Source organism: Colius striatus, chromosome 16 (genome assembly GCF_028858725.1).
Source record: "Colius striatus isolate bColStr4 chromosome 16, bColStr4.1.hap1, whole genome shotgun sequence".
Classification (NCBI taxonomy): Eukaryota; Metazoa; Chordata; class Aves; order Coliiformes; family Coliidae; genus Colius; species Colius striatus.
The window spans coordinates 12,493,951-12,513,549 of NC_084774.1; the positions used below are offsets into that span (position 1 = coordinate 12,493,951).

The 19,599-nt window shown below is 37.1% G+C and overlaps 1 protein-coding gene across 2 annotated transcripts in view; it reads right to left on the bottom strand.

The window, feature by feature from the left end:
* Positions 1-3,451: 3,451 nt before the first annotated feature.
* The window catches only part of GNAS (GNAS complex locus), a 145,339-nt gene continuing 129,191 nt past the window's right edge, over positions 3,452-19,599 (bottom strand). For both annotated transcript variants that reach the window (XM_062009497.1, XM_062009498.1), the window contains exons 6-12: positions 12,373-12,427; positions 11,615-11,688; positions 10,794-10,852; positions 9,440-9,560; positions 8,822-8,952; positions 8,220-8,287; positions 3,452-7,356 (exon numbers count right to left, since the gene is read on the bottom strand). In XM_062009497.1, the coding sequence (XP_061865481.1) occupies positions 7,210-7,356; positions 8,220-8,287; positions 8,822-8,952; positions 9,440-9,560; positions 10,794-10,852; positions 11,615-11,688; positions 12,373-12,427 (655 nt within the window). In that variant the 3' untranslated portion in view covers positions 3,452-7,209. The remainder of the gene's footprint in view (positions 7,357-8,219; positions 8,288-8,821; positions 8,953-9,439; positions 9,561-10,793; positions 10,853-11,614; positions 11,689-12,372; positions 12,428-19,599) is intronic.

Here is a 19,599-nt window from a genome sequence, read left to right on the forward strand (position 1 = left end):
CCAATACATTCAACTAGAGATAAGGTAATAGACTTTCAAATCGAGTAGGAAATTACAGCAGCATCAAGTCAGGCTAATGAGTTTTGGCTAAAGAGTTCTTCCTTCTCAAGCAGAACCTCAAGATAAAGCATTTTTCTTTGTACCTCGAGATTCACAATTACTGGTAACAGTGTTATTCCAGACACTTTGCTCAGTAACTGAGAAGTGTTCTGAGACAAAACAAGGTTGTTTTCAGGTTGCCCATAATGTCACTCTAGTCTCCTTCCAACTTCAGCTTTGAAGTCAGAACTGTATTTCTATACTGTGGATTGCTTACAAGCACAGCCTCATAGTGCCTCCAGTACTCGTCAACATGAGCCTATCTTCTTGCTTCAAAGCAAGTTCCAGTTAATTTGCATACTGATCATTAAACTTACACTTCACTGAAGTATCCCCCAGTTCTGCAACACATGGATTAAGTGCTTTTTTTGCAGTTTCTTAGTTGGAGATATCCTGGCCTTTTAGAAACACACGTTCTCTGCCTGTGACAATTTGTACAACGATCCCTGCCTGGGTCACTTACCCAGGGAATGAAGAATTTCCCCCTTAAATATATTTTTCATTCTCCAAGGTGATGGACCTAGGAGTCTGGTTTATCTAGCTTTCCCTAGTTCCTCTGAACTTTTGGTGAGGTTGCCTTGGAACTTTCTTTCATAGATGCTCTATTCTCTCTTATCAACCATATATGGTCGAAGAGGTGGCGTGGGGAGGTGAGGACAGGAGAAAGCAGCTGAATCCAAGGGCAGCAATTTTTGGGCCATGATGTTGGACAGAACAATTGGCTGTAGGCTCCCCAGTTTTAAAGTACAAACAGGTTAACAAGAGCTGTTGCTTGTGACAGCACTGGGCTTCCTGTCTGTCTTACACAGATGAACCTCTGTAGCCCAGCAGTTTTGTCCTGTGGGAAACAGAACTCAAGGTTAGCACCAAAACTTCAATGAAATCTATTACTTCATTTTGGATGTCGTGCCTTCAAACAGAAAGAGAATGCAGACCAAAAATACTGAGATCCATATGAACCACCACACACACACTTCAGGACAAATGTGCCATCTCCCATGGCTCTAGCTTCATACAAGTTTGTACCACCCATCCCCTTCATTTGTCTTTTATGGAAGCTGTTCTGACCCTGCCAACAGAAAAGGGGTAATGCAGTGAAAAAGCAATAGAATGGGCCCTCTTTCCAAGCAGCCTTTAAGTCACAAGCCTGGTGCAGTAACCGTAACCCTCATGCAGCACCTCCCTCTGCCTGATTGCTGCTGGCACTCTCAGATCTTAACTGCAAGAATGGCACAATCCCAAAGTCGTATCAAATACTGTGAAACTACAAAGAGAAACACTATACTTCACTATTAATCATTCACATAAAATTCACAGCCTAAAAACATCAATTTGCATAACAGAACTGAGAGAACTCCCAACATTACTACCTCTGTCCTAAGCTTGTTCCTTCTCCAAACTTTAGTAGTATATGTACTATTTTTAAAAAGGGTATTAGCCAACTCATTTAATAAAACAACTGGGTAAATTAAAGTGAAGAGATACATTCACATTTTAATTTTGAATTTGCTTACATTTGTCTACTGGTACCCCAGCCTTTGAAAGCACATTATGTTACACAAAAAACGCATCAGCATCTTCTCCCTCATAAACCGTATCATTCTCTGTATTTGGGACAACACTTATTTGTCCTGTCATTAAAAGAACAATTTTTGAGGCAGACTCCCTAGTGAAAAAACCTCTAGTTTGGTGGTGGTTTTATTTTTTTCTTGAAAAGAATATTACCTGTTACATATTGGGTCAGTTACCCCTTGTTGCAGAGCTATCAGGGAGCACTCACTGTTCATCTAGCGAAGAACTCCCTATTTTTTCCACAGAGACAGGTTAAGCTTATAGGATCCCAGAAATTAGGAAAACAACCCCTTCACCTTGTTATTTTTATGTTTAATGCTGTGAGAGATGTTTGCCTCCTCACCTCCTTCCAAGTTGCGTTTCCAAGTAGACTTGTGTTTTAAACTGCACCCATTTTGCTCAGCTCAGTACATTGAAAGTAGACAGGGGAAAGAGCAGTTTTAACTTTTAGTAAGAGGAGATTCATGGTTGAAATTATGAAGCCAGTACTCATGGCTGAAATTTTAGCCATCTCTGCAATAGAGTAAAATACTCCAAAGCAGTTTACCTACCTAGTAACTGAAACACACACATCTGCAGTACTTACGCTAATTGGTTATGACCAGGATTAAAATAGGTTCACTTATGGAATTTCTACCTTGTCAGTCACCAGGGAGATTTTTCAGTCAGAAATCCCCTTTGTAGCTTATTTTATTTACAAAGACACTTCAAAGTTTGTCACAGAACAGAAAGACCTTTTCCCAACAGATGAATGTTCAGAAATACCAAGCTGAGAAAGAAGGGTACAGTTTTGGTTTTGAACTGCAAAGAGATGTTTGCTTGTAAATATTTTTTCTGTTACACTCAACGTGTATTTTAGGGATGAGGATCTGTTCCTGTGTGAGATTTCCACTGATAGTAATCATTGGCCCTGATCCTGGTTCTTACAGTTAGTAGGAAATTCATCATCTACTTCCATGGAATAGGAGTGCCAGCATTGTTAGAAACACACACAGCATACTGCATACGGCTGGGGAAAGAAGAGAACTTGTTCTCTTCCAGAGTATTACATAACTTTATAACAACTTTTATCAATCTTAGACATTTGTATAGCACCAATCACCAACAGTATTATCACTAAGGCACTGGACTGGTACTCAGCTGTCGCAGGGTCTATCTCCATATCTGTGGTCAACTTCCTGTGCAATCTCATCTCTTTTGTTTTTCTTGGTACATAATTTTTGACATTGGAAAATAGGATATAATACAAAACATCCTACATCATTTACAGGAATATCACACCACAACTAATTACAAGGTGCTCAGATTCTAAAGTGTTGAACATTAGTATTTCTGTGCATAGATTTACTGGTAAAAGAAAATTACCTTCCAGATATCAATGATGTGCAACACACTGGAACAGAACTGGCTCCAGTTCCTCTGGAGCTAACGACATACTGAAAAGTTCTGCCCTTAATGTCATCAAACTTTTTAGATAAATGAAGAGAAGCCTGCAGGGCTCCTGTCTATGACAACTGATCCAGCGTGTCTTCGTATGCTTTTGCATCAAAGTCTGCTCCTAACGACTTACAACGCTCCAGTTTCAGCCTCTGAGAGAGCAGGTTTTGATGCTTTCAGAAACAGCTCATTATTTTTTTCTAGTCTCTCCACATGATTTAAAAAATAACCCATCAGGAGTTCACTGTTCTGCTGCATCACACTGGCTGCTGAGTATGTGTACTGATGTACAAATTACTAAAAGTTCTTGAGTTGAAATAAGTTACTGCAAATGCACAGTAGCTGATTTTGAAACCACAATCTCTCTACAATTTATTATTGTTTTTACAAATTACCCAAAGTTATCAGACCATATTGTAGGTTACTGGCTTGCCAAAGGTTATGTTTGAAATTCAAAACCATTTCTGAGTTACAGAAGTGCCAAAAACAATCTTGAACCAGGTTTGTTGTTTCTGTGTTTTTGGGTTTTTTTGTTGATTTTTTTTTTTCCCTTTTCTTTAAAACCAACCCCCATCCAACAAAACAGTTGTATAACTTAAAACAGAAACAAGAGTTTGTGTTGGAAACTGTTTAAAAACCAACCCACCAAGTCAAGCTTGAGCAGAAGCCTTGTATGGCAAAGATTTAGCTTAAGGCAATTTAGTGCCAAGATATAGACCCCCTATGGGTTTATAATGGAAATACTGACACAACCTTAACTATAGTGATGCAAATGTGCCCTAAAACACTGTATTTGCTTTTTATTAATAAAAGTGGTAGTGTTTACATTTGCAGGAATCTTACACTTCAGCATCACGATGAATACTGAGTAAAATGAGTTAAGTTTTGGCTGTAAGGTCAGAAGTTTCCAAACAGATGAATGAGACAGAAGTAGAAGTCCTCCATCATGAAAAAAAAAGTTCAAATAAATAAATAAAACAAAACTAGGAAATATGGGTAAGCATTAGGTTGGAATGGTTCAATTAACTGCAAATTATGGCCACTAAATTAGAGACAGAAGAAAACACAGTTACTTATTAAATAGCAAGCATTAAAGCTTTATGGGTTTGTACTTTAAAAAAAAAAAAAGCTGTTAAAAATAAGACTTGCATTTACCAGGCCACCAAACTGCATGGACTAATAGAGACTAACAAAGGCAATACTGAGACATTAAGACACACACACGCTCCATACTTGTGCAACTCAACCATTTTCAAAACAATTGCCTTTTTCCTTGCTTAAGGAAAAAAAAAAAGCATCCCCTAAACATTTCTGTTCATATAAAGCTTTAGGTTTCCTAAACTGTTGCTGACTTATAGGGCTCATTGTTATTTTGTATCCTTCTTATTACCAGAGGAAGAAGCTTATTCTTTAAAAAGAAGAAAAATAATGGAGGTGCTTTGTTTCTCTCAGCCGAGAGATTACATTCCTCACATCACGACAGCTTTTTGCCATTTAGAAATTTGGTGTTTACACCAACTTGTCATAGGCTTGGAAAGATAAGGGTTGGCACTAAAGTAAAGATTTTGGCTCCCGTAACTTAAATTAAGGCTCTCAATGAATTTCCTTCCCACTACATGTGTCCGATTTTTACCTAGTGGAAACGTCAGCCCTTAACCTACAGGCACTGGGTACATTCTTCAACTGCAGGGGGCTAGTTTCAGTCACGTTCTCCTACAGTTCCACAAAGTTCAGGTGGCAACTTTCTAAACCTGTGGACAGGAAAGATAATTTTTAAAAGATGAGTGGCAACTGCAGCTACAATTTTTAGACGATTTAGTGTCTTCTGGAAGATCACTAGTTAATTCTGAACTAAGAGAGACAGGACAGTAACTCCATCGTGTCTCTTTATGTGAAAGTGGACAAGGTGATTCATTTTCATTTAAAAGTTTTGCCACAAAAGCAACGAAAACTCACAATTCTGAACAGTTGCAGTTCTTAGTATTAAAAAGGCATCTAAAACCTGAAGCAAATCTAGCTGCACAGACACCACTGACCACACCTGAATTTTCATTTAAACTGGACCTCTTTCCCAAAAAGAAAGTTAACACAGTCTCTTGGGTGGAGGGAAGCTAGTGTGAAAGGCAGAGAGGCAAGAATTTTGGTGTTTTTTGTTTTCTTTCATTTGTTTTCCTTTTAAAGTCACTGCAGTAAGATCCAAACCAGTTTAGGGGTGTAAATGAAGGGGGAACAGGGGTGTTTGAGTAATATAGGCTAACACTGTTCTAGATGTGTTATTACAGCTGTAATTTCTGACTCTGTACAAATTGTACACGTAGGTTTAGACACATGAAAAAGTAACACACTCACAGAGACATAAAACACCTAGGTATAAAATATAAAGCAGTGTAGTAGTTACTAAAATTACATGCTCTCTTATTGCTACAGTGATTTTTGCTCTTTTTCTTTTTACTGTACCACATGTTGTTCTAAGCATATAATTTGCATAAATTATTCAAGTTTAAGAAAAATCCACACATCTTCACTTTAAGCTACTTATATAGTTAATATAAAACAAAAGGTTCTAAAGTATCTCTTTATTAAAAGAGAAATAAAAATGTCACTTGAAACTGGAGTTCAGTGGCCAAATCCAAGGGCAGTGCATACCTTGTCACTCTGGTAGCAGTTTGCCCACGCAGCGCCAGTGGAGGTTGGTGGGGTATTTGGCCCAGTCTCGAGATGGTCACCAGACCTGCATGATGCCCTATGTGTCTTGTTATTGTTCTGGTTTTGTCTTTAGCAAAAAGGACTATGAATGACCAAAGACTAACATTTATAATTTGTAGCAAAATTTGGTTTATGTAGAAACAAGCCATGTTTTGCATTTGGATAGAGATTTAAATGAATTAAAGCTAAAAATTAAAAAGCATGATGCTGCAACATCTGGTCACTTGCTGAAGACCTCACTTTTAAAGTGGTTAAGTTTGCACAATTTGTACTTTTTTCCTTTTTTTTTTTTCCTTTTTTTTTCCTTTTTTTTTTTTTACTAAACAGTATTTTTCCTTCTTTTATAAACCAGAAAAACTAAACTACAGATAAATTTTCCCTACCTTGAGCTAATGCTGCAGATAGGGTTGACAAAGCTGTACAGCGCAATCAAACATACTTACATCTTAGCTCATTGTACAGGTACAGCCATAATCAAGGCACAAAGATCTTCTACAAGTTATTTTTTTTCAATAAAGTTGTACAAAATAATACATTTTACAGTCTGTACAAGAATAATAATCCAGCAGTAAAATAAAAAATGAGGGGAGGGAAGAAGAAAAAGAAGGGAAAGACTGTGAGGACTACAGTCCAGATAATGATTTTTATAGCAGACGGGATCATCAGTGGACAAACTGAAAACAGTGTGTGGTTAACTCTCTGCAATCACAGGCCATACGCAGTTCAATTCATAAATGTCCATGGTTGTCTTTAGACCACCAAGACTGGTTTTAAAAATACCCTTCTGAAAGGTAGCAGTTGGTTTTTGCACTGTCTAGGTCTGTTGTAGAATTGTCAGTACTTCCGTTCAAAGCCACATTACAGTCAGAGAACCAAACTCGAGTGTCTGTCTTCAAACTTGGTCTGTGACTTGGCACCTTCTTTAGTCTGATGCAGTGAATGACTCAAAGTGGAGATCAGGGGTTATACAGTTACGCCCACAACAGTGCTAAATTACCTAAAAGTTTTCTCTCCCCAATTTTTGTTCTACGCTTTGATTTTTTATCCCAAATTCTTTCAGGTGCTCCACATTCAGGGCTCTTAATTAATTAGGCTTTATTTCTTTTTTTTTTTCCTCTCTTTTTTTTTTCCTTTTTTTGTTAATAACAGTGTTAGGGAATCCTCATGGAAATGGCCTTTTAAAGGTTAGGGGCCATCTCAAACTGTCCGAGGGGTACAGAAGCAAGCTTAGAAGTGCTGCTATTGTCCAGCAAAGAGAAAAAGTTGAGGGGTGCAAATCAATGGGAGATTCAGACAGTTCTCTTCCACCCTACGTGGGCAAGGGTGGGATTTTTTTTTCTTTTTGTTTTTTAATAAGGAATAAGGAGTCCAAAACACAGAAAAAAGTGCTCTCCATCACAACAACTCGTATTGGCGAAGGTGCATGCGCTGAATAATGTCCCGACAGTCATTGAAAACCCTCCGGATGTTCTCTGTATCCACTGCACACGTGAAGTGAGGATAGCAATAGTGCCTTCCATCTCCACTTGCTGTGCTGATTCTCTGTTGAGAGAGAGAGATAATGGGTTAAAATAAAACTGAATAGAGCAAAATCTTCATGTTACCAAAACTCAGATGAATGAAGATACCTACGTGTGAATTGTGTTTTCAAAGGGCGTAACAAAGTGGCAAAATGCCCACAATTTTTTCACTCTCTCACCTCAAGCAGGATATTTCAATTTAAACTGATCAAAATGATACAGTGAGAAGGTCACTACATACTGGGGAATTTCAGAGTTGAATGAGAAGTCAAGAAATTGCTATAATTTATATACAGCTTTGGTGAATTTATCCACACGACTTCTAGTCTTTTTCCATAAAGAAAGTGGGATTTTGCTGCTTTACACAAAGGCAGCAAAATTTTACTTCCTCAAAATTTTGTTTTGCTCCATTGAAGTGAGTCCACAATTTGATTGTCATGCTCACCATCACAAGTAACTGTAATAATACTTTTTAAAAGCTATGTCTATTTATAGCTTCAGCTGACCAGTAATGAGAGAGATAATAAGAACAGAACATTAATGTTTTACAATTGACATACCTTTTGATTAGTCTTTCCTTTAGAAATAATGCATGAATTAAAAATCTGCCCCCACAAATAAGAGCAAGATGTCACTCATCATTCCATAAAAGGTTTGTTATTTCTCACCAATTCTTTTGCTATTTAATTATGTATCGTGTCAACAAACTGACAGCCAAAGAGCAGCTAACAAACAGCAGCAAAGCTCTTGAACGTGCAGTGTTTTATACAGTGTGGATTTTAAACACCACAAAAAGCGACAGCACTTTGCAATAGTAGAAAGTGTATAAAAGCTTACATTTGAGAAAAATCACATAAGAAATACTGAAAGAAAAGAAATACTTACAAGAAACTCGTCTCTAATAAAATACTTGGCCCTTGTAACTCTGGGATCCTCACCAGGCTCTGGTGTTGCTGATTAATAATAAAATAAGTATCTCATTAAAACATACATTTTTTAATGATAGTGACTAAAAAAAAAAATCATAACTTGCTCTGTTTTCTGCCCATGGGATAGAAACATACTTTGCAAAACTGACTAGAAGACAAACTGTAACATGTTATTTAAATTATCAAGTTGTTAGGAGAACAAAGGAGTGTCACAATGGCCACAGTACCAGGCATTTGGCAGGTTACAGAAATGATCAGAGCTATGACTAGCAGGAAGCCACAGGACATACCTGTGACAAGCTGTACTGTGGTCTACACTGGCAAGGTAACAAGATTTTTGCATGATGAAATTATTTATTTGTTAAATATATAAAAGATAGATCATTAATATATAAAAGATCATTATTAATACCTACATTTTAACATTATGGTTTGGCTGAAAGACATTCAAGCTTATATTCTCTAAGCGTTTTCAAGTCTTAGCTGAAATTACCAAGAACATTTCAAACGTGCTTAACAAATAAGTGATAAATTGATAATAAAACCCCAAAATCTTACCATCATCTGGTGTAGTGTAGCGAGCAAATTCTGGAAAGTAGTCTTCAATTTTAGATTTCCCTGCCAAAACTTTCTCTGCTAGCAAATCTTGTTTATTCAGGAAAAGAATTACTGAAATGGTCCGTAGCCACCTGCAAAAAATGGAAACCAAACCCTGAGAAGGCACAGTGAGGATCCCACAGCAAAAAGAAACTTAATCCAGTTCTGGAGACAACAATCAAATGACATACTCTAATGATTTTGAAAGGTTCCCTCTATACCTGAATGCAGTTGTGTAACTCCAGGTGTACACACCCTTAGTTTCGTTTGTGTGCTTCTAATGTGGGCAATGAAAGTTGCTCACTTTCTACTGCTAATCCAAATACATGCAAACAGGTGAGTATAGAACCCAAATCATTCTACAGTTCTATGATATCCACTTTTTAGTGTGCTACTCTATCACTGCTTTAATTAATACAGCAAGCACCAATTTCTAACTCTCCAGAGTTTTCTTCAACTGGATGAGTGTATTAGACATTAACATAACAGCTAAGCAGTTGTGATCAATTAGCTTGAGTATAGTTTAAGACAGGATTACTAATTTAAGTGATATGAACAATGAAAGTTCAATTCACTGACCTGTTGTTCCAGATACTCTTGAAGAGGTTTAGTGCTTCTTGAAGTCGATTGGTCTGATTGTCCTCTCGTATAACCATGTTGTAGCTACTGCTTGCTACCACAAATATGATAGCAGTCACGTCTAAGTACAAAAAATATACATTAGTTAATAGCAAATTTCAGAAGAAATATCCAGGAATCCTGAAGTTCAGTAAAAAGTTGACAGACTTCCAGCTCCATGAAGAGAACAGCTGACAGCTTTCTAAATACCAAAAAATAAAAAACAAGAAAGGGAAGAAAGCATGAAAGATAGGAAAGCCAGGCCACAGAACAGAAGCTGACAGAAAGACAGAAAATGTAGGAAAGAAAGGAACAGAAGAAAGAGAAATAAACTGAAGAAAGGTAAGAGGAGAATTAAAAGAAGATTTAAAAGGTGTAAAGATATTTAGAAGGCAATTCTGAGCTTTCAGGATAGGACAGAGGCTCTTGGGTGAAGACCTCAGGACAAACAGCACTTTTGATCTGTGTAAATGGTAATAATAAAAATAGTAGATTGCTGTGAATTCATGGTTCTAGTCCTCCTATAGTGCACTATACTGCCTGGAGGCCCTTATCTCTTTCCTGGGAGATATTTCCAGGATCACAGAATCCAGATCTCTGCATTTCTGTGTGGCTGTGCTGCTCCACACCCTTTGCACAGACTTCCAGGCTCAGCTACCTCAGACACCAACAGCAGAGAGATGAGTCAGATCATGAGGTAACAGGAAAAGGAAGGAACAGAAGTAAAACCCAAACAAATCTGTTAATAGCATGAATATTGCACAGTAGTTCCATATATATATATAGACAGAGAAAGAGAGAGTATTCAGGTGATACTTTGTAACAGTAACTAGCAAAACACAATAAATTCCAAGTTGCATTCTATTTTATCTGTTCTGTAGGATCTCATTACAACTTTTCTACAAAAAGATACTTTTGCACAGCTTCACAAATATTTGGACCAAACAACAAAGACGGACAAAAATATTTTCATAATTTCCAGATTTAAGAAAACTTGTGTGGAGAAAGGTTTCACAAACAAAAAGAGATACAGAATAAAATAAACAGTTGTAGTGAAGGTACATGCAACACTTCAGGATATATACAAAACTTCCTGATTTAAATTGTATGAGATAATATATTATATTAAGAATATAATCACTTGAACTACATTTATGGGGACATCACTTTATAAACATATTAACTATGCTCTGATAAATTCTTTACCGGGCTACATTGAAGAGAAGATGGCTCTCACACAGTGAGAAAATTAAGACTGGGTAGTAAAATTTTGCAGAGAACTATTTTATGAAACAAACAGAAATTCTAATCATACCATTAAAACACTGGATCCATTTTCGGCGTTCATCTCGTTGCCCTCCAACATCAAACATACTAAGAAAAGAAAACTGAGTCAGAATACATTCTGTGTGTGTGTGTTTTTCCCCAAATGCAAACAGAAAATGTAACAAATTTCAGGACTTTCATGTCATAGAAACCCAAAAAAACCTGAGGATTATGAGAGTCTGAACAGGTAACAATAAACCAACATATGCAGGCAGAGCTTTCATCACAAAACATAATTATGTTTGCTTTCACTAACGTCTGTACTTGAAGGTAAGAAATTCTGGTGTTTACACATTGCAGACTCATTTTCACCCTTGCTAGCTAAGATTTCATTAAAAGAGATCCTACAAGTCACGTGCTAAAAGAAGTATCACAGATCTGAAGTCAACAAGACCAGACTAAAGCTTGGGGCAGTTTTTGTTTGAGTCAAGTAATTTTTCTAACCTGGGACAGTAAAAGCACTTGCATTTTCTGTTACTTAGATATGTACAAAGTTTTTGGTAAAAAATGGCACTATATAAACTAGTAATGAATCAGACAGAAAAGGCATTAGTAAAATAGTAAAATTAGTAAAATAGATTTAAAGCATTTTGTTCTCTGCAATACAGAAGAAAAGCAGAAAATTTCACACCAATTTGAATTTCCTTTGAAAGCTCAACTGCTAAATTAAAAAAAACCCCATAAAATACTTGCTTTCTATTAAACATCAGCTTTAGAAATACAGTACTCTCAATGACTATATGGTAGACTGACCTTCAAATTACCAATGCAAACATTTATCTGCATTGTTATAAAAAAATAGATACTTACTGAAAATTTACTTTATCCACCTGAAACTTGGTTTCAAAAATTCCCGATGTCAAAACTCTGCATCTCAGAAGATCCTAGAGCATAAAGGAAAAGTCACTGATTCAATACAGATACTTCATAATACAAACTGCTCTTTCCTCATCAATACAGTCTGCAAAAGTTTTTGGACATTTATATGTTTCTTGGTTATTTACCCTATAAAGGTACTCTGGAGGCTTAATAGCATTATTTATGGGCAGAAAGTTAGAAATATACATGTAATTTTGCATTAGGGATTTGGTCCTAAAAAGATCCTCAGATTATTTGTAACAAAATGAAAACCACAATTCCTATTCTGGTAAAAAATGAAATCTTCTAACAAGGTTATTTTTACCAAGTCTATTTTACAGTGGAAGCCAGTGAGACTGAGAAGATAACAACCAACTTTGCATCAAAGAGAGTGCATGACAGCTATGCAGTAAGGAGAGTAAAACATTACAAATTACTCATTTAAATGGATATTGGAGTTTTGGTGTCACAGAAGCATGATGTAAAGTTTGAATCTAGGCAGGTTTTCATTTTGTAGTATATTTATGTGTCCAAGCGTAACCTCATTCCAAATGACAAAGTAATTTCTACTAGAATACTGACTATTCCAGTACAGCATGTGGTTAAAACCCATATTAATGCCACAAATGGCAGTTAGAAAATTAACAAGATAGTTATCCTTAAAGATGGAGGGGGCAGAGAGACTAATTTCTCAGGGAATGTTTCCTTACCTGGTCAGACGGTGTATATTCATTTTGTTTGACTATGTCAATCTTGTCTAGAAAACTGAGGAGAGGGAAAAAAAACACAAGAGAGTAACTTTTCATTCTCAAATCAGACAGATCAGTAACTGAGAGGTTCCCAAATAAGATTTATAGCATTTTAATGCACTCGAGATTCAGAAAAAGCCGACTCCAACGGAGCAGCTCACCATCCGCGTGCTGGGACCGAAACCCTGCACTTCCCAGCACCGCCCAGCAGAGGGCCAAGGCCACAGCGCTACTAACGGCTCTGGGCATCTCATCCCAACCCCCTCTCACTCTGCTCCCTCCGGTAACACAGACAAGCAGCTTCATGGAAATCGTACTATATAATCTGCTACTGCTAACAGTAAAGCAATGACTCAAATAAATTGCCTACATGTAATTTTCCTCAAATTAAGATGAATATTAAAAATATTATTGTCACTGTAATTGTTTTAATAAACAAAAACCCGAAACCAATTTCATTACAAGTGAGAGGGAATACAGATTTATCTGTCCATTGTTGGTTCCAGTTTGTCAATTTACTTTCTGAAGAAGCAGCAGTAGTAGGCCAAGTGGGTATAAAAAGAGACATTTTATTAAGGATACTCTGGAGTCTTCAAATGTTTCTACCAATTAACTGCAATATCTTAACCATCTTTTTCAAGTCAAAGAGCAAAAATCTCAAGGAATCAATCTGTTAACTTTGTTTTACTGTGATGTTACTATGAGACTCATAGATGTTTTGCTATTTGCACTCCCAATCACGTTGCCCAACACCAAGTGTGCAGCAGGGTTACACAGTGCTCAGATACCTTCCATTTCAGTATTACTACATCTAGCAATGCTTCTACAGTTAACTTTACCTGCAACTCTAATGATTAATCACAGTCTTAAACACAATATACTTTAAGTTTCTTTTAAAATTTCTTTGCAAGAATTCTTGATAAAGCAGAAATCACAAAGATAAATGAGTTTTCCATTCTTATTCCTGCACAAAAGCACTGAAAGCACATTAACTGCAGCCACAGGAAACAATTTAAAAAGGATGAAAAGGCAGCCCCCCTTCCTGGATTCTCAAATCAGAAACCAAAGCCCCATTAAGAATCAGCAAGTCTCAGTCCTCAGTGTCAGATTCTGCTTCCCAACTGACTTTCCAAAGCACCTAATGAAGAGCAGAGGAAAGACGAAAAATAACTGTATGTTTAAACAGTGGCTTCAATGTAAAGTCTTTTTCATCAGGAACTTGATAACCATCTTGTTTCAGAGACAAATTAAAAGGAATATTTGTTTAGTCTGAATCGGAGTTCTAAACACATTAAGCTGTATCTTAGTAAACATGTTACTAAAAACATGAGACAAAGTGTGAAGATCAAAGTCCATCATGAAAGGTGACAGAGACAGATATACAAGGATAAAATTCATGACAAAATGTGTACTGCAAATTGCCAGCTGGATTTTTTTCCTCTTTCAGGCTGTTACGTAGTTTTTTGAGGTTTTTAAAATCCAAACAAAAAGAAGTAAAGCTCTTTGTTCAGTACACAAAAGATGTTCAATATGTACAACTATCAGGAATTCCAACTAGTACGAGTGTTGTCACATTATATTCTCCCCTAAGATGACAGTTTGAGAATCATGTGGCAATTTCACAAGTTGGAGGGTGCTTGAAAAACGTTCAGAACATACCACGTTCATAAAGATTTAAAGGTGATTATGGCAACGACCCAGCCTTTCTGTACTGAATTTGTCTAAGCATAATGTTTTATGCAAGGTTCCACAGAGGTGGATTTTGGGTTTAGGCTGTTTTTTTCATTTTTTTCCCCTTCTTCTTTTGTTTTTAAACACTCTGCTAATCGGCTTAATGGATTTTGGAAACTGACAATTAGAAAATAACAACACGATATTGCTAAAACCTGGAACTCAAAGTACAAACCTCTTACTGTTGTTTATGCAGACTATTTTTAGGCCTATGATTTCCTTGAAAAACATCAGCCACATAGAAGCAGCAGTACTGTACTTGAGATGAATTCCAATAGCAATGTTCATGCCAGGTAAAACAAGTTCAAATGGAATAAACATTTCTTCTTCCCCCCAAAACAAGTTCCAACATTCAGTAACATCTGACACTCCTAACAATACTCATTCAAGAAGGAAGTCTTTCGCTGTGTGATAGTTACCAGAAAGCCTACTCTGCTTCCAGTGGCATTTTAGGGAAAAACCAATACATTAAATGGACAATTCCCTTGTGCATATGCCTTTTCATGAATCTGCTCTAGCAACTTTAGAAAGGGATGAAGATATTAAAACCCAGCTTGATTTGTTTCTCAAATACAAAGGGGACTATTTTTTCAGTTGGTCAACTAAAAAATAAATATGTCTGTAAGGGGAAAAGATTAGCAGGAATTCAATCCAGTCTGATACACCTAAAATAGGAGCAACAATGGGAGCATGAGAGTTCAGAAAGATAAATACGCTATTGTTCAGAGACTTCTAAGTCAATGTTAGTCAAGACCAAATAATTTATCCAGTAAATAAAACTCATAATCAAGTCAGATGAGAACAAAGTCTAATTAAAAACAAATTCACCATCATTAATTTCTATTTTTAATTCTTGTTATGCTCTACCCAAAACACAAGTGAGGCCACTTCAGTAGTACTTTGTGTGGTGAGTTCACTGCTGTTAAAGTCTACTGGAGATGTGCCCATCTACTATGTCAGCAATGAATTTTGCAGGGAGAAGGAAAAGTGACCTTGGTGAAATAATTCAAATAAAACTGTCAAAACCACAAAACCAAACTTTATACTGTGAGCAAGTCTTGCACCAAGTTACAAAGTCAGGTGTTTTCTTCTGTAAGATTTTCCCAGACATTATACAGGAAAGCTATTTTCCAGAAAGCAAATCACTCATTCAGCATCGCTGCCAGTTCTCACTTAGGGCCAGATTCTGGACATGACTAAATAACAGGATCAGTTATTGCTCTGCATAGTACTGTCAGTATAGGGCGCTTTTGCCTGTGCTATAGAAACATCGACACTGATATGACACATTAAAAAAACCCCACAACATTAGATCATTTGTACTCAGCAATACTAAGAAGTATCTCCAGGACTGCAGCAGACATGTCTCTCAGATATTAACATGAAAGATATTAATAAAAATTTAAACCAAGTGCTTTATTTCTGAGTTCCTTTCTTTAGCTTGGGGAAAGAAAATCACAAGTGAAATGTTTTAAAAAGATCACTGTGAAGCAGCATCTTTAATTTTAAGGGGTACACTTAGGAGGCAGCCTTCATATAGAGATACACAGAAGCTTTCCTGAGTCCCTGCAAGTCAAAGTTCTTAAGCCACACACCTATATTCCTAATTGTTTCCAAATTTTTAACAAGTGTATTATGTCAGAACCACGTTCCAGTTTTCAGATCAAGATATATGGCAGTTACTGATTTTTTTTTCAGGAGTTCTTTCATACAGAGAGAATTGGTTTATATCTATGTGGAGAGAATTTCCTTAACGAACAATGCTGCTGCCAGACTAAGAACTGCAGCCTGCACTCATTTTCTCCCCACTGAAAAGGTATGTAATGCATTAAATCTTCTACCTCAAGAAACAACATAACTTCATAGTTTTGGGAAGAACGGGGAGGGGGAAATCAAATTGCCTTCCTTCAGCATTTCCTGACAGTCTTTTCAATAAACAGTAACTTGGAGTTTTACTCTTTGTGATCTGACGAAATGGTTGGCAGACAATTTTTTTTGCTTTGTGAAGAAGAGCTTTTGTTTTCAGTCTAGAAGAACACTGAGAGACACATAGAACTGACACCACACCTATATTTGAAGAGCTTTATTTCCATCACATTATTCTTTTTGTCAAGTCATAACCTGAATTTGTATACAAAATATCTTTCAAAAGACAAGTTAAGATCTCATCTTTAGTGTCAATAAGACACAGCAAATCAAGAAATTAAAATTTCGATCCCAACCAAACTTAAAGCACTCAACAGTAACTCTGTATTTCTGAAGTTTCTTGCCTCTGAGTGCCTGAAGCTGTTTTACAGATGGTAAATTATCTGCACAACGCCTATCTGCCTCCACTCATGCTGCAGTTCTTGCCTTTACCATCGAACCCCAAAATGCACATCTTATATTAACCCTATTTTAAAGACAAGCACAGAGAGAGCATGTTAATTGCCCAGAACCCCTTGAGTCAGTGGAAATGACATTTTCATTTCCTTTGAGTCATGTGTTCTTATCAAGATCTTACTAAGAAAACCAGAATGTTACTAACAATTAATTATCAATAACCTACCAAGAATTAAAGTTGTATTTACCCCTATCACCTCTGAAATAGTTTTTACAAATCAAGTTTCTATGCCTGAAATGAGTGTTTGCTCACTCATCTTCCTTAAGACCAAACAGTGCAAATACTCAGCAGGCTTTTTATTTATCCATACCTTACCAGGACTACAAAACTAACTCAAAGCTCTCCAAAGTAGTTTTAAGCAGAAATTTAACTCAACATTTATAGTGCTTATAAACAACAGTGTATTTTTTATTTCTCAAAACATATCATGCTTTACTTCTACTTTAGTCTGGTTTTAGTCCTTGCTGTAATCCTTTATGTTATCCAGCAACAGTTTTCTAAATGCTAAATAGTTAACTATTTAACAAATTCCTTCTGTAGCTTTTTTGTCTATGCTGAAGCCAGAGTCACAGAATTAGTACAAAGATGTAGCAGTCTATTTAAGAGGATGTTCAAGCTAAGAAATACATGATGTACATACAGTTTAAAAACATGGTAACACTGAAGCTTTTTCCAAACCTTGAAAAAACATGTGTGTTAGTGTCTAAACCATAGCTTCCCATGCAGGCCAATACACTGACAATAGCTCTGGGGCACGCGCGTTATTTTCAGTTGCAAGCACACATCGACTGTCCCTCAGGTCTGCTCCTTTCTGCTGTTCTTGGGAGCAAGAACTGAGAGAGAATCTTATTCCTTAAACTAGTGGTAAAGATTTCTGTTACATTTCAGGTAGTTTACTTTGCAAGAGAACCAGAAATGCCTGTGACTTTACAGGAATGATGCAAATAAAATAAACTAATGTTCAGTCTCCTCATATTTACAGTATCCTGCATCTAAGGACAGTATTTGAAACCAAACCTGTCCTGTTTTCCCTCAAAATGAAGCTAAAATTGCGATGTAGTAGACCTTTTTGTTTGTTTTTAAGATATACAGATAAGGTGGAGTTGGCACTGTTAAGGTGGTCACAGAAGATATCCCACAAGTATCTTACTGGACGATTAAAAATATTCAGAAAGGCACGGGTCTTTTTTTTACCCTAAAAAACTAGACAGAGGAAAAATTATATCAAAACCTTTGGAGTTACTTGAACTACTTCAAAGAAAATTAAGAAAAAAAAGTGCCTTTTGAGACAGGCACATAGGGACAGCACTGTAACAAACACTACTGGTATAATTATGAGACCACTATTTTGCACGTAAAAATATTTCACATACGATGCTCCTGCGATGAAATTCTGCATGTCAGTTCTCAGATATAAGGACCCCATTCAAAATCAGAATTCTATTGGAAATGAATTTTAAAATGTAGCGTAAAACTTGAACAGGAGCAAACCAAAAGACAATTCTATAGAAAATTTTCCCAAGAAGCTGCCAACATTTCTTTAATTTCCAATTTCAAGTCAAACAATTATTCCGATTTCCTTATCTGAGTAGCAAGTCACACAAAAAACATTTCAAAACAGTCTAAAGCTCAGAAGTTAATTATAGATAGTATTAATGCATACATATCCCAGAAAAGTGATTTTGAGAGCGGCCCCAGCTGTAATTACAGAAGAGCCTCACGGCATTCCAGCCGCTTGGAGGCGGAGGGGCACCATGGGTCTAATTTTGAAGCAAATAATGAGAAAGCTGAAAAGTATGACTCCATATATTTGGAATCATCTTGTGGTAATCAAGGTTACAGTTCCTTATATGGTGTGGAGAACATGAAGCACATACAAAAAATAGAATATTAAAACTACAGGGTATAAATATCTGCAACTATTGCAAAACCCCCTAAACATAACCCACCGACCAACCAGCAAAGCCCCCTTACTTTTGTGCTGCCATGAAATACAGACCTTGCCCTAAAAACGAGGCTGGTTACCCACCCACCTTCCTAAACTGCATAATTAAAAAAGCGTAATCCGCCGGCAGGTATGAATGAATTTTAGGCAAATGCAGCAGAAGGCAAACCATCCCTTCAAGAACTGCTAGCAATCAAAAAGAGAAATGGGGAAAAGGTACAGGAAAAAGAAAAATCTATTTAAAGAGGTTGTAGTTATCTTTTTTTTTTTCTTCTCTTCTTTGCCTGTCTAAAGTTAGTCTGGCTTAGAGGATGCACTAACTTTCCCAATCAGTTTTACATTACAGCACAAGTCCAGAAATAGCTCCCAGCCGCCTTGGCCTCTAGCACGGTTGCCATGACAATGGAACCACAGTGCTATAAATAGCTCATCAGCACCAAATCTTGTGAGACACATCTGGAATGGGGCCAGCCCAGCCCCGGCCTGACAAATAAAAATAGGCACAGGCAGTTTCAAAGGCTGGAAAGGTACAATGCGGCTCAGCTCGCGTGGAGTGGAGGGCAGAGAAACGGATTTGATTGCTTGTTAGCATGAGATTTATTTGATAGGATATTGGGCAAAGTATAAAAGTTACTTTATTGCATACTAAACAGTCAGTCTTTCTCTAAGGTCTATTTTTATTTCTCTTTCCCCTAGTCTGCAGCAAAACCATACTGCTTTTGAAACTTAACAATGCAGTCTTTTGCCCAGGAGACCATTAAAGTAAGGGAAAACAGAAGAGGAGAGATCTTCAGAACTTCCCCCTCTAACTATTTCTGTACATTTTTGTCTCAAGTGTATTTAAGCACTTCTGCGAGTCCTACAAGCACTCTGGATGGGATCCTGCACGGGCTGGAGCCCTTTGCTCCAGTTCAAATAATTCACAGGCTGATCAGTGCCTCCATCAGCCTAGTACGAGCCGTAGTTCCTCAAATCCTGCTGCCAGGCTGCAGCAATGGCTGCTCTCCTTTCTCCTCACCCTCAATTCCTCACTTTGAATCGTCACCAGGGACAGAACTGCAGCCGTGGACTACAGGGAGGTTACAAACCAGCTGCATCTGCAGCTCGGGCCAGACCTAAGCCTTGCCTG